At 38.9% G+C, this 15143-nt stretch overlaps 1 protein-coding gene across 1 annotated transcript in view; it reads left to right on the top strand.

Annotated features, from left to right (window-relative positions):
- The window catches only part of AKAP9 (A-kinase anchoring protein 9), a 142780-nt gene that overhangs the window by 40067 nt on the left and 87570 nt on the right, over positions 1–15143 (top strand). Inside the window, exons 6-13 of the mRNA XM_056857090.1 lie at positions 2384–2539; positions 4822–5019; positions 5657–8098; positions 10120–10330; positions 11388–11467; positions 12369–12474; positions 12803–12900; positions 14161–14263. Of these exons, the coding sequence (XP_056713068.1) occupies positions 2384–2539; positions 4822–5019; positions 5657–8098; positions 10120–10330; positions 11388–11467; positions 12369–12474; positions 12803–12900; positions 14161–14263 (3394 nt within the window). The remainder of the gene's footprint in view (positions 1–2383; positions 2540–4821; positions 5020–5656; positions 8099–10119; positions 10331–11387; positions 11468–12368; positions 12475–12802; positions 12901–14160; positions 14264–15143) is intronic.

Here is a 15143-nt window from a genome sequence, read left to right as displayed (position 1 = left end):
CAGGGTATAAATGAAGTAAACGATAAATATAGCTGAAGGTGGACGGAGGATAAAAGATAGGTTGATGAATGGTTGAGAAGGAAAGAAGGAGGCAGGGAGAGGATAGGGTGGTTGCCAGGAGGAGGGAGATGGGAAGTAATGTTGGGAGAGGGGCTACAGGGGAAAGTGATGTGCCTCTCCACAAGTCCTTGAGGGTTCCCTACTGTGCAAGTGGGTGTGGCCCAGCCGTTGGCACCCACAGCTGTGCCATAGTTTCCCTAGGTAGAAGCTGCCGGGGAGTGGGAAAGCTGAAGACAGAGAGACAGATAACAATAGGTTGGCTGTTTTGTGGGAAGGAGAGAAGAAAGCTGGAAAAGGGAAGAAGCTATGGGGACTTTTGGGAAAGGCAAAGAGCAAATGGTGGGAGTGGGGAGAAATGAGATGCCCCCCTCAAGTTCTTGCGGGTTCTCACTTGCAATTACCTTAAAAAGTTATATGTTTGGTTCTGCAATTTTATATTTTAGATCTCTGAAAAGGATATTTGGGAAAAGCCATATTTTCAAATGTGAATTGATCACTGTGTTAATTGCTTATATTTGGTGTTACTGATAGACTGTGCAGCTTTGAACAAGCTGGGGGTTCTTAAATTTTAAACTATAATGTTGCCGTTCTAGCTTGTAGCATGTTATTTTTCAGTAAGAGATAAACACAATACATGCTTTTAGTTTTATGTTGAAAGAAATGATGTTCTTTTTTTAAAATCTCTTTTAATGTTAAAGCTGGAGTTCAAAAACCTTTGAGTTGGCTTAGCTGTTAAGGAACAGCATACTTCCTAAACATTTACATAATCAACAATTTTACTTTTCTCATCAACCTTTGTCATGTCTAGACTTTCAGAGGTTCTGTGTCTGTTTTGCCCGTCCAGCATCCCATGTTTCTGTTTTGTGGCATTGAAGGGAAAAAATTGCTTAAAATTAATTGAAAAATAATTTAACTATAATGACATTGTGTAGCTGAATATTTGGACAGAGAGCAGAAATATCTGACTGTCTCACATAAAAGTTAGAAATACAGCCATGTAAGTACACATCTGGTATACTGTGATGCTTAGTAATTTCAGAGGACGTTTATTTTAATGTAGCTAGACGTTTTTGTGTTTGTTTTGTTTTAATTTAGAACATCAGTGCCCAAGCAGTGAAAAGCAATTAATTTGTACAAGTGTACTTCTCACTTTTATACAGGCTTTTTGTATTATGTGTAACTTGCTGTTTAGATACGGCATTTATTTATTTGTAATTACTTCTGGATAGTGTGTGGAAATTGGAAGGTATGAGCTAATGATCCACTGAGTTTGACAGGACAGAACAAAGGTGATGAGGCTAAAAACATCCAGACCCTCCCCCAACCCTGCTTGACCCCCCCCCCAATACTCCTCTACTTTCCCATCATCATGTCCCAATGTCTCATCCCTCATTCAGCAAGTTGTGGGGCCTGATCTGCTTTTCTAGATCTGGTCAGGCCCATTGTTCCCCTCAAAGTCAACACAGTCTCCAGATTCTGAGGAGGAGGCAAGGAACCACTTCTTTATTCCAGACTTAAAGCTTGTTTGGATTGTGGGCAAGGGAAGTAGTGCTATACATCCTTCTAAATTAAAATTGTATTCCCAGGCCTTTTACCTCCTAGAAATAGAACTTTTGTTTGCTTTGGTTTCTTATTTAATATTGTATAGTCTTATCTGAAACATTTCCAGCATAATATTTTTAGTATGTCTGCCAAGCTGTGTTCTCTAATATAAGAAAATATAAAGAGTTTTGAGTAAATTTAGTAAAATTTCAGTAAATTCTTTCAAGAGTATGTAGAACTTAAAGCTGAGTGGAACTGCTCTCTGTTGGATATAATCAAAGCCAAGTATGCTGTTGGTACATAAACGTGGTTATGACAGGTGTCTAGAATGGGTATTTCTGACCCATTAGGCTCACAAGATCTTCTTGAAAAGTTTTATAAGTATAAAAATATCCACATCTCTTAAGTATACATGTTTCAAAAGGCTGGTCAAACATTAGTACAGAACAAGCTTGGGGCCTGTGAGCAATTTCAGGACGGAACAGTTGGGAATTTCCCCAAATCTTCCCCTTTAGGATTCTGTATGTCTTAGAGGATTTAAGCAGGCAAATCCTGCCCACATACACACTTTAACTCATCTGTTCAATATTCCAGGTTCTATAGCATATTCAGTTATCAGACTGTTTTATTTTTTTGCTAGACATAGTAACTAATATAAAAACTTTTAGTGTACATTTAGGAAGTTATGTCCTTAGTGCATCTTTCAAGCTGTAACTAGGCCTGATGTGCTTTCTACGGTTCATTTTTATTAATGTTAGCACTTTAACTTAACCTCTTCTAGCTACAGGAATTTGAGGCTGCTATCAAAAAAAGAGACGACATTATCACACAACTCACTGCTAATCTTCAACAAGCAAGGAAAGAGAAGGATGAAACCATGAGGGAGTTTTTGGACTTGACTGAACAGAGTCAGAAACTGCAAATTCAGTTTCAGCATGTAAGTTACGGTGATTAAAAACTTTTTTTGTTATACATTATCAATTTAATTATCTAAAGGCCGTGTCACAATGAATCTTGTTGGTTCTTTTTCCAGTGGGAATTCCTAGTATTGTGGTTAGTAAGAGAGAGAAGTTGGATCCATTGACTCTGTTAAGTGGGTTGAAAGTATTTGGCCTGGAAACCAAATGTGATCATTGTTCTTATGAAGACCCCGAACTCAGCCTTGTTCATTAACTTCAGAAGGAGAGCTTCCCTCTCTAGTGCTTGAAATACTACAATTTGATAGACGTGAAATAGCTAAAGAGGAAAATAAATTGCATTAACATCTCAAGTGTGAGAACTGTCACTCAAATAGGGGAAAGTGGAAAAATGGGACTTGATTAATTTCTTGTCTTCTTCCTCCTCCAGTGATCTGTCATTCCTACCCACACAGATTTTAAACGAAAAATATATTTCTATATTTGTAGTGAGTTTCTGTTGAGCATTATTTTCAGAATTATGTTTTCTAACTCTTCAGGTTGTTTATTTAGACTAATGATATCATTAGTCAATTACTTTTGGAAGTATTCACTTTGAATTCTCTCATAAAAGAATTCAAATACCTACCTACAAATTTTTAGGGAAAACGCTTGGGCTGAAATGATTTCTCCATTGGTGGTAAGATTCCCAGGCTGGGACTCAGCAGATAGGGTCGCGAAATTGTTAAGCAGTGAGAACCCTCAGGTTACAACTCAGGTTGCCAAATTTTGTGCTGTCTCCATGAAGCTTCGTAGACTTCTGCTAGAATGATGTTATTGGTACTTATTGCACTTTTTCCTACTCCATCCACTTTTATGTAAAGTGTTCTTAAAATTTATATGTCTAATTTTTTTAAAACGCTTTTTTATATTGTTCATGCGAGGTTTATTGTTGTATAGTTTTTACTGGTATGATTGACTGTACCAATAAATATTATATATATAATTATATATATGCCTGCCATTGTGGCACCAAAACTTTGCAACTCCCTCCTCAGGGAGATTTGTCTGTCTCCTTCTATCGGTGTCTTTCACCAGCAGGTGAACGCTGCGTTGTTTCATTTGGCATACCCCCAATAATGGTTTTTGGCCCTCCTTCTAATCTTGTTTGTTTATATGTTTTAATTGAATTTTATATTTTATATTTTAACTGTATTTTAATTCAATCAGTCAATATCAGGACAGTACAAAATACCAATTAAAATGTCAAACATCAGATATATACACAAATTAGGTACAACAATTTACTCCCAGTTCCCTTTTTGCGAATCATTACAGCCATAACTTCTATGCAGTTTTCCAGTAATAGCACTTCTTTGTAGCATCATGGCTAATCAGGTAGTTCTGACATAATGTAACACTATAACATAAACTGTACTTTGAAACCAGTGCTTGATTAATTAGCATGACTGTTATATATTAACAGTAGGCTTGCCAACCTCCAGGTGGGGCCTAGAAATCTGCTTTTATCATTGATCTCCAGACGACAGGTTTCCTGGAGAAAATCACTGCTTTTGAGGGTGGACTGTATGGCATTGTACCCTGATCCAAACCCCACCCTCCCCAGGTTCTACCCCCAGAATCTCCAGGTATTTCCCAACCCAGAGCTTGCAACCCTAATTAACAAGCTGTAATTAACAACCCTAATTAACAAGCTGTAATTCAGAACTTCAGTCAGGGTTTGGTAGGCCTGACTAGAACCCAACAGTACAGTAGGTGTTACAGATGTGGTCAATAATTCATTTTATCCATTACCACATGATAACTGCTACAAGACTGTTCACCCAGATCATTTGTCACCTCAGTCCAAGAGTGGTGTGGGAAGTGAAAAAAGTGTGTTACAAGCTACCTCTACAGGAGCCACTCAGCTCAGCAGCATCAGCACCGGGTGTTTGTTCATCCTTTACTTCCTCCCTAAACTGGCAGCAGCACCAGAGAGACAATTGGTGAGCTGATGAAGAATCTGAGTTCAGTGGCCCTTAAGGCATTGGCAGACTTGCTGAGGTTTGGATCTGCTTGCTCCTGAATACCAGAGGCCCACCAGAACATTTCTCAGCAACTTAGGTGCCTCACAAAGGCAAGACATAAAATGCAAGTGTGTGTGTGTGTGTATTTGGGGGAGGAGCAGTCAGCATATTTTGCTCCTTGTTATCTTTATGGGCTAGAAATGGAGAATAATTAATGGTGTTTTTTTTCTTCCCTATAATTTGACTATTGGTATTCAAGCAGTATTAAAAGCTTAATCTGTTCTTCTGTGTATAAGTTGCAGGCAAGTGAAACCCTAAGGAATACTAGTCATAGTAGCACAGCTGCTGACTTGCTGCAGACCAAACAACAGATACTTGCATATCAACAGCAGGTAGAAGAACAAGAGCAGCTATTGAGGAGTTACCAGATGAAGAATGAAGACGTTGAAATGCAAGTTTCCCTTCTGCAGCAGAGAGTAGCTGGCTTTGAAATGGTAGGTTTCTCATTAATAACATTATTATTGTTGAAATGAGAAAGACTCTCTCAGCATCAAGTGTGTCGGTTTGCCTAGTTATTGTAGCATGCAAAACGTTGAAATTCTTCATGCATATGTAGATAAAAAGTGCCCATGAGAGAGTTTTTCATTTACGTTTATTTTATTTAGAATCTCAAAATATATTAGTAGCCAAAAGGAATTTAATGGCAAGAATTCATTGGAGAATATTTAAAATGTATTGGATATTGGGCATCTATTTAAAACAGTATTGGTATGTTTTCAAAAAGGAATATTACCTATATTGTTCTTGTTACTATTTTTAGACTAACATTTTTATATCAGTCACTTCTTTTGAGAAAGTCGTTCACTCCTAGGTCAGTAGCAGGTGTATTGAACACATGCAGTTTGGAACCCTTGTTTTGAATATTTCGAGGTCAAGCTAAAGTTTACTCTTGATTTCCTGCTAGTACCTGTAGGTTGGCAACCCTACCTGCATTTCCACATAGCGCCCTCTCCGCATGATGGAGAAAATGTATCATAGCCTAGTATATTATTTGTATGAATGTAGAAATTTGTTCCAACAGATGTCAAATGTAGAGATGCAAGAAAACCTGGCAATGTGTTTGTATTACAGGAAAGGAAGCATGTAGCTGAAGAAGATTCGATTAAGAAGAAGCTGCAGGAAAAAGAAACAATTATTGAAAAACTGGAAGCAAAAATAAGAGAAGGAGAAGAAAGCATAGTGGGTCTTCAGAAGAAAGTATCAGCTGCTGAAAAATCTATTGAGGAATTAAAAGAAGAGGTTTTACAAAAGAATAAAGAGGTACAAAATGTCAGAGTAGAACTGACAAGCTCGAAGCAAAAAGAAAAACAGTGTTCTGATGAAATAAAACAGTTAATGGGAACTGTGGAAGAACTGCAAAAAAGTTGTCACAAAGATAGCCAACACGAGAAGGACGTTATGCAAAGAATGGAATACGAAGCTCAGAGAAGACTTGCAGAGCTCAGGGCCGAATTGGAAGAAGTGCATGGGCAACAGGTAGTACACATGAAGCAAGAGTTAGTTAGGGAACATACGATAGAGATTGAAAAGCTTCTTGCCCAACAAAAAGCAGATCTGGAGAGAACTTTGAATTTAGGTTCTAGTAATACTAATGAAGACCAAATACATTTAATGAACATTGCAATTAATGAATTGAATCTGATGCTGCAAGATGCTAACTACCAGAGAGAAAAGACAAGGCAGGATTTGTCACAACAGCTTGAAGAAATAACCTCAGAAAAGTCTTCTCTAAAAAGTCAAGTTGAAGATCTTTGTCAAGAACTAAGCCTCGCAAGAGAACAGATTCAGAGAGCCCAGAAGATTATAAATGAAAAGGAAACCAAGTTGCGTCAATCTGAAGAGTTGCTAATTTCTGTTGAAGATCTAAAATCAGAGCTTGCTTCTGCGGTGGAGGTCCAGAAAGAATTAGAAATAAAACATGAAGCAGAAATTACAAATTACAAAATAAAACTTGAAATGCTAGAAAGAGAGAAGGATGCTGTTTTGGACAGGATGGCTGAATCTCAAGAGGCTGAACTAGAGAGACTAAGGACTCAGCTATTGTTTAGTCATGAGGAAGAACTGGTAAAACTTCGAGATGATTTACAACAAGAGCATAGAACAAACATTGAAAATCTGAAAGATAATTTACGTAAGCAACATAAACAGCAGTTAGATGGGTTACAAAATGAAATGGCTAAGAAGATAGAAGCTATGAAGTCTGAAAATGATGATTTAATAGTAAAACAGAATCAGCTCATGTTAGAAATATCAAGGCTAAAAGATTTGCAGCAGGCCATGGTAAATTCTAAATCGGAAGAAATGACACTTCAGATCCATGAACTCCAGAAAGAGATAGAAATTCTTAGACGAGAAGAAAAAGAAAAAGGTACCCTTGAACAGGAAGTTCAGGAATTGCAACTCAAAATAGAGTTATTGGAAAAGCAGATGAAAGAAAGAGAGACTAATCTGCAAGAAAAATGTACATTGCTTGAAACACAAAATATAGTTCTTGAAGATGAAAATAATGCCCTGCAAGAGAAATTTAAAAAATATACTGTTATGCATTTGGAGGGAAGTTTGTTAATTGATAGTATTAGTCCCAATTCACAGGACTTTGATTTGCAAAACAGAATAGAAGATATAATAGCAGAAAATGAGAAGCTTGTAAAACAAGAAATTTTACTCAAAGAAGAGCTTGAGAAGCAAAAGAACTCTCTTTCATTTGCTGAGAAAAACTTTGAACGTAATTATCAGGAACTCAGGGAAGAATATGTTTCTCTACTAAAGGTAAAATCTGATTTAGAAAAGAGCATGAATGAACAAGAGGCTGAATACAAAGCCAGACTCCAAGCCTTGACAGAAGAGATCCAGCACTTACAAAGAGATATGCCAGTTATACATAAAACCCAAAGTTCAGTCCTTCATGGTAAGAGAGAGAAAATTTTAAGATCAGAAACGTTTGATATTGAGGAAGTTGTAGAAAAAGATACAACAGAACTTATGGAAAAGCTCGAGGTAACTCAACGGGAGAAGCTGGAGCTTTCATTGAAACTTTCAGATCTTTCTGAAGAATTAAAGTTGAAGGACAGTGAAATCTGCCAACTAAGTGAAGAAATTAAATCTCTAAAGCAAGTTAAAGATTGCATTTCAGCAAAATGTAAAGAACTGGAACTAATTCTTATCCATAGACAGGGAGAGAATGTGAAAACTTGTGAACATAAGCCATACGCCAATGGTGGGACAGTGGACGTTACCACACTCATTGAACCTGGCAGTTTAATTTCTGATTCATGCAAAGAATATGGCCATGCAGTAACAGAAAGAGAAGAAAAACTGGCACCAAGCAAAAATATAGTTCTTCATACTTCAGTGGAAGAGGCAATTCAGCAGAAGCTGAATCCAGAGCCCCTATCATTATTGGATAATTTACACCAAATGAGTGATGGATTAGCAGCAGACCCTTCACATATGAGCCTTGTGCAAAGTGAAAACGAGCTTCAGGACCAGCTAGATATGCTAAAATCTGAACAGGTATTTATCTCCATCTATGCTTCTTTTATGCTTACTTCACAGTGAACTATTATTATGCCTTAGTTTATATTTATTAACCATGGGATTTTGTTTTATGTATGTACATTCAAAAAACATACAGAAAATGTACAAATATAGAAAATATATATAGAAAATACATATATTAATTGAGGTATGTGTCTTGATCTGAAAGTTACCTGCTTCTTATTTGGCTTAATTTACAGCATAGTTAAGTGCCCCCAAGCAGAGGTGGTCTTAGTGATTCTGGGGCGCTGTCCAAGAACAGGTCCTCCACACCTAAAATGCCCTTTTCACAATGCATGGTCCTTCAAAAATGCACCACAATTTGTAACTTGACTTCAGTCTGTTTCCCAGTATTCACAAAAAAACCCAATCCAAAACATAGAGTTTATGATAAAAAAAATAAAATTAGTATTATAATAGGAATGTGTCTGTCCTTCTCCCTCTTTGACTGCAGTAGGACTTTGTTACTGCTGCTGTTGCCAGTATTTTCCAACAGTTACTGTACTTCTGTCAGCATTGCAGCTTCGTTCTCATTTTTACGTTTGAAGAAAGTAGTAATTTTTTGTAATCTTTCGTATAATTTCTTCTCTGCTCCCCCCCCCATTTTTCTGCCCTGCTTGGATGATTTGCTTTAATTGCTTCTGGAGTTGGTAAAAATTATCCCCCAAATACCTTTCCATCTACCCTTGGAGTAGACAGAATGTAATTTGATAGTTGATTGTACATAGCGTTGAAGTTGATGGAATTTTTGAAATACTTGCTCTCTTCAGTTTCCTTTGATGTTATATGGAAATGTTTTGCTGTTTTCAGTGCAGCCCACGATTGCTGATATTAAAGTTTTTTATTTCTGCTTACCACTGATGCATGAAAGTGGATTGCATTCCCTTCTGTTTTCAGTTAAACTGTGTGGACTTTGTCCAGCTATACAAAGTATTTGGGCTTGAGATAATTAAGAGTATTATATAATACTAGTAGTGCCAGTATTCACAGCAAAACTACAATATATAAATGCTAACACATGAACAACAATTTAGTAATGAAATAAATTACAAGCCAAATGAAGTATAAGTTCATTCTCATTCTCTTGGTCCAGATGTTTGGAATTCCAGTATGCATAGTGTCCCTTGGAAGCAGGTGCATGAAATTCTGTCTGACCCATTACGAATACAAATACAGTGCTTTTCAGTGATTTTCAGGGCACAGTATTTCACTGTTCAGCTCCTGGGACTCTGCTCCTATTTTTGTGAACATGCTGGTCTGGTATTACTTCCTTTTGGTATGGCTATATCCACGGGGGTCCTTCTGTATGTAAGAGATTCAGATATCATGAACATGAGAAATACTGTTTTCTTCATCTTTGCCTCAATGTATCTTGACTTTACAATTTGACCCCTGGACGTGTGGTTTTGCTTCTAAACTAAGAACTCAGCCAGTTCATTCAGTCTGCTAATGTTTTAAAACAGAGTACCATGCGAGATTAAGCCCGTCATAAGATTTGTTCCAAAGGCTTTTTATTTCCAGCCCTGTGAAGCCTAGCAGAAGGCCAGCAGTTCTGCTGGAAAATAAATGTTAGGGTGACCTCGTAGGGTTTTCAAGGCAAGAGATGTTCGGAGGTGGTTTGCCATTGCCTGCCTCCGGGTGGACTGAGAGAGTTCTAAGGGAACTGTGACTGGCCCAAGGTCACCCAGTAGGCTTCATGTGGAGGAGTGGGCATGGTTCTCCGGATTAGAGTCCACTGCTCTTAACCACTACACCGCGTTGGCTCTCTAGAGATTATGACTACATTTTCCAAAGGAAACATGGTCTGCAAATACTGTACTGGAGTGAGGGAATAACCTGTACAGAGGAATATTGGGAGCCTGCTTTTTTATTTCACATGCTTGGATTGCTATGCTGTAAAATAATTTAACAATCAGAACTTTTTAGCTCTATTAAAGCAATTATTCATGAAATAAGAGATTTCTAAAAACCCTTACATTGTGTCAATTTTTACTCAGAGTGATTTAAAGCTGCAGATGGAGGCCCAGCGCATTTGTTTATCTCTGGTTTATTCAGCTCATGTGGACCAAGTACGTGAATGCATGGAGAACGAAAAGCAGAACGCACTTTCTGCTCTTAAGGAGGAGCTCCAGGTTCATCATGCACAAGAGCTGTATGAGTTTAAGAAAAACCAGCTGGATTATCAGGACCCAAAAGATCAAAAACCAGGTAAACCATTAAAATAGAAAGAACTTTCTGGGAGAGGGGGTTGTGAGGATATTTTGTGTTATCTGGAAAAGGATTCTCCGGTATAGAAGTATTACTATTTTTGAAATTAATTTTTGATTGCACAAATAGGTAACTTTCCAGCTTGGAAGATTAAAAGTAATTGTGATGTGATGGCAGGAAAGAACAATATTGCAGCATGCAGTGACCATTTGTCTTGTTTTCTACAGGGCAGATTTCTTCTTGATTCATCTGTCTCATGTTTTGCACCAAAATGCTTACAGCCCCATGGACTTGCTTTTCTACCTTGGTTGGATAGGGAGGTGATTTTAGGACTTGTAAGGCATCTGCAGAACTGCAAGGACTTAACCTGCTCTCTCCCTGTTGTTCTAGCCATTGACATCTGGCTGTATCAGAATCTGCCTGGTTACTCAGCTGTGGTAGTCAGGCAGTGATTGGGTATGGCTAACCATCGTTTTGCCCCCAAAGATTCTATTGTTAAAGAGAGCTCCTTCTGCTATCCATCGGATCCTTTTAAACTTCTTTTGAGAAAAGCATTTACTTTACTTAGGATGCAAAATTTGACATCAGCAGGTTTGGCGGAGGCTAATCTGGTGAACTGGATTTGTTTCCCCACTCCTGCGCATGAAGCCAGCTGGGTGACCTTGGGCTAGTCACAGCTCTCTTAGAGCTCTCTCAGTCCCACCCACCTCACAGGGTGTCTGTTGCGGGGAGGGGAAGGTAAGGTGATTGTAAGCCGGTTTGAGTCTCCCTTAAGTGGTAGAGAAAGTCGGCATATAAAAACCAACTCTTCTTCCTCTTCCTCCTCCTCCTCTTCCTTCGAAAAGCTTGTTGGTCTCCAAGATGCTACTAGACTTGAATCTAGCTCTTCTACTGCAGACCAACATGGCTACCCTTTGAAACTATTTTGTATTCTTTTAAAGTAAATTGCTATAAAAAATTGAAGTGGTCTGCAAGTATTTCTGTATTGGTCCCTTTCCTCAAACAATAGAAAATAAAGTAGTATAAACAAATTTCAATGCCAGTTTTGTCTTTACAGATGAAGAAGGCCGATCTATATCTGTGCACCTAGAAGGGCTTAGCAAGACAGTAGCTGAAGAATGCTCCAAAATTAATCAGGTGAGAAACATTTTTCCACAGGATAATTGAAAAATCTACATTTTTATTTCTGTTCTAACTTTTTAAAAGTTTCATTCTGCCATACTCATCTTTAGGGTAAAGTGGGGAATCCAAAAGAATATAGACAAATCCCGTGGAACAGTAGAATATGGCAGATCCCTGACTTTAAGGTTAACAGGCCAGGAGAAAACAGTCCTGTTGCTTTAATAGAGGTTTAATGGGCAGCTGCAGCTTGTCATAGCATGGTGGTAAAGTACATCACTTGATACATTCCATTCCATTAAGGGACGGGTCATTTTTGTACAGGCAGTTGGCAGTCCTACCTGCCTCTGTCTTCAGGTTTATATTAGTAGGAACACTAATAATCCTTTGATGGCTTTATTGCCTTTTCTACTTAACTGATATAATAACAGCGCATTCCTGAAATGCGCCAACAGCCCGACCCAAAGGCCTTAGAAGGCCGGTGCAGGGGCCCACACCGCTGGTGCTGAGAAGGAACACGCCAGTGTGAGTGGCCCCAGCGCCGGGCAGGCCTGGCCGCCGGTCCCCGGCCACAGCAGCAGCAGCAGCACTGGGCCCAGACGCCGATGCAGCCTCCCTCTGGCCGCTGTCACAGGCTGTGGTGGCACCCCGGGAGGTGTTCCCGGGGCGTAATGGCCCTGGTCAGGAGGTGGGGCCGACGTTAGATTCTGAGCCATTCCGGCTCAGGAACGCTCCCCCTTTTTTTTGGTGAAAGCTGGCGTATCTCCCGTTTTTGTGTGTGCTAGGTAGAGGTTTCGGCACCCTTAAGAGGCAACGCCACTAGTTTGCCTCCTAAACCCGGCGCAGGCATTCCTTTCAGGAACGCGCTGTTAGATACAATATTAATATGTCTTTTAAAATCTTTTTTTCCTTGTTACAGTCTCTGTGCAGCATTCTTCATGAAAAACCTTCCATTGCTCTTGAAGATAATGCGGGGGAGAGAGAGAAATCTAGCACTGTATTAATGTCTAGAGCTGAAGCTCAAGGTAACTCAAATGTATACATATCTTCTATCAATGCCTTCACTCTTCTTGGAAGTAGCCTTTCTGTTTAAAAGGCACAAGGATTTGCTTCTCCCTGGAAAATATTTGAGAACAGTCATTAACAAGGGTGGGAACTAATTATGAAAAAAATTGGAGAAATCTCTTTATTATTCTTGGGAGTGGATGGCATAGGAATAGTTAGATAGTTGATAGAATTTGGGACAAATCAAATGGTAAGCAGGAAGCTTCAGAGACTATACATGGAGGGGTGAGGGAGAAGTGTGAGGTTAAACTACCCACAAACTAATTAAAATACTTCTCTGCAATTTAGCTTTGGAGGGAATCCTGCAAACTATCCTGAGCAAGATATTGGAGGAACACCGTAGATTGCTAGAATATCACACACAGTTTTTGAAAGACACAACAAAGGTAGGTAACTTTTAATTACTTCTAGATGACACATAAACCTGTCATTTAAAAAGATGTTCAATCCTGTGTACAGTTCCATTGCTTAATTCTCATTATCTTCAGTGTAATTCGCTGAAAAATCAACAGGCTTGTTTCTTGATTATCCTAACCCTGAATTAATGGTGATGATTCACATTTAAGAGTGGCTGAAATACATTTGGCAACGGCCAGAGTGGTGCAGCTTTCATTCCAAGATAAGAGATTAAGTATGTAATGATCATATGAATGGTTAGTGAATGTTACAAGAAAAAGGGTTAACAAGAGAGCTCTCGAACTACTCTCGAACTGTAATCCAGCCTAATTGTATGCAGGATTTCAGGCATTTTAACTAGATGATCCAAATCATGTATTCAGATTAAAAACAAACTCATTCTCTTTATAAGGACTGCAATCTTATCTTCTGACTAAATCAAAGAGGTTAAAGATATGTGATCAGGTCTCCTGTGTCCTTAAATTTATTTTAAAAGCAGCCACAGAGAGGTTACAAGAGACTTGAAAAAAGGACCACGGTGATTACTGTGGGGCTTTTTATCCCTCCTCCTCCTCCTCAGTGCCATTTTCTTGTAAATTGTTCCCCTGAAGGTGCTTTTTGCTCCATTGGGGAACATTTGTGTGTGTGTAAAGTGCCGTCAAGTCGCAGCCGACTTATGGCGACCCCTTTTGGGGTTTTCATGGCAAGAGACTAACAGAGGTGGTTTGCCAGTGCCTTCCTCTGCACAGCAACCCTGGTATTCCTTGTTGGTCTCCCATCCAAATACTAACCAGGGCCGACCCTGCTTAGCTTCTGAGATCTGACGAGATCAGGCTAGCCTGGACCATCCAGGTCAGGGCTGGGAACATTTACAGATACCAGTTTCTCCTTACTTGCTTTCAGAAGGTATTTAGAAAGCTGAGAGATCTGATCACAGCTCCTCAGCGTTTCCTTAGTTTGGTCTTTGGAGTAACCACATATAGGAATCACTGTTGTTAGGCAGACCCATATAGAAACTGTTAGAAAATTGTAATGTAATTGTTTTTTAGAACAGATTTGTTTTGACACTTTACAGTTAAGAGGATTTTTGTGACCAGTATTTTTTATAAGTATGTGTAAGTATATATTTTTTTCATAGTCACAAATAACACTGCAGAATGAAAGAAAGTAAAAAAAAAACAAAAAACAAAAACATCTGCTTCAGAAAAGATTCAATTTGTATTGATTTTTGGGGGGCTCTATTTCCCGAGGTTGAAGAGTTGAAGCTGTCATGTGCAGACCACAATGAAAAAGAAATCGGCACTCTCCAGCAAAGTCTTGAGTGTTTACATACGCCATCTCAGGATCTTGTCGGTAAGGACATGTACATGCTGTTAACAAATCTGTGTAATATGAGTAAACAAGCTGGTGTCTGACGAAGTGAGCTTTGACTCTCAAACCCTGAAGAGCTAGTTGGTCTCTAAGGTGCTACTGGATTCATATCAAGCTGGTAAGAGGAATAATGGGTGGGGGGACAATTTGGAATTCTATCCCATCCCTAAAAATCTCCTTTTCAGGACTCTGTAACTTAAGTTCTAAGGGGCTTGTGTAGGTTACTTTCCTTATCCGTTTTTCCTTTAACTGATGCTCAGCTCCTCTTCTGAAGTGTCCATACTCTTAGGGGTTTTTGTTCTTGTTTGTTTTGGTTAATTTTTAAGTCGCCCAAGTATGTAGAAATTTTATCTTGTCTGTGGGTGGTCTGATCTTCTTGCTTGCATTACCCTAATGGGGGCAGCCCCTTTAGTGTTAGATAGAAGGCAAAGCTGGGGGCAGGTGGAGGCACAAGTCTGAAACCACTAAACTATTGTAGGGCTCAAATCAGCATCAGTTCTTCCTCAATGCTTCCCCCAAAGGCTATTGAGGAGAGGCAGGGCTAGGAGAAGTGGCAGTTCTGCACAGGCGCTGACATCTTCCTTTGTGTGTGGGGATTAAAACACCCCCATCCATTTTCAGTAAGTTTCAGACAGGACATTTTGGAGGACATTGATTCATAAGGTCGCCATGAGTCGGAAGCTACTTGATGGCACTTAACACACACAGTCTTTTGTGAGATGTTGGAAGGGAATGATCCTTCAATGAAATAAATAATATCTATTGTTAAGGAATCATGGTAGTCTGATTTACTATTGCTTTTTTACTTTTCTATTTTTTTTAAAAAAAACTGTATTAGCATGGTTATTATTTGTTCACGTAT

This window comes from Euleptes europaea, chromosome 11 (assembly GCF_029931775.1).
Source record: "Euleptes europaea isolate rEulEur1 chromosome 11, rEulEur1.hap1, whole genome shotgun sequence".
NCBI classification, from domain to species: Eukaryota; Metazoa; Chordata; class Lepidosauria; order Squamata; family Sphaerodactylidae; genus Euleptes; species Euleptes europaea.
The sequence above is the reverse complement of the archived record's forward strand: the minus strand, read 5'-3'. Positions and strand labels throughout refer to the sequence as shown.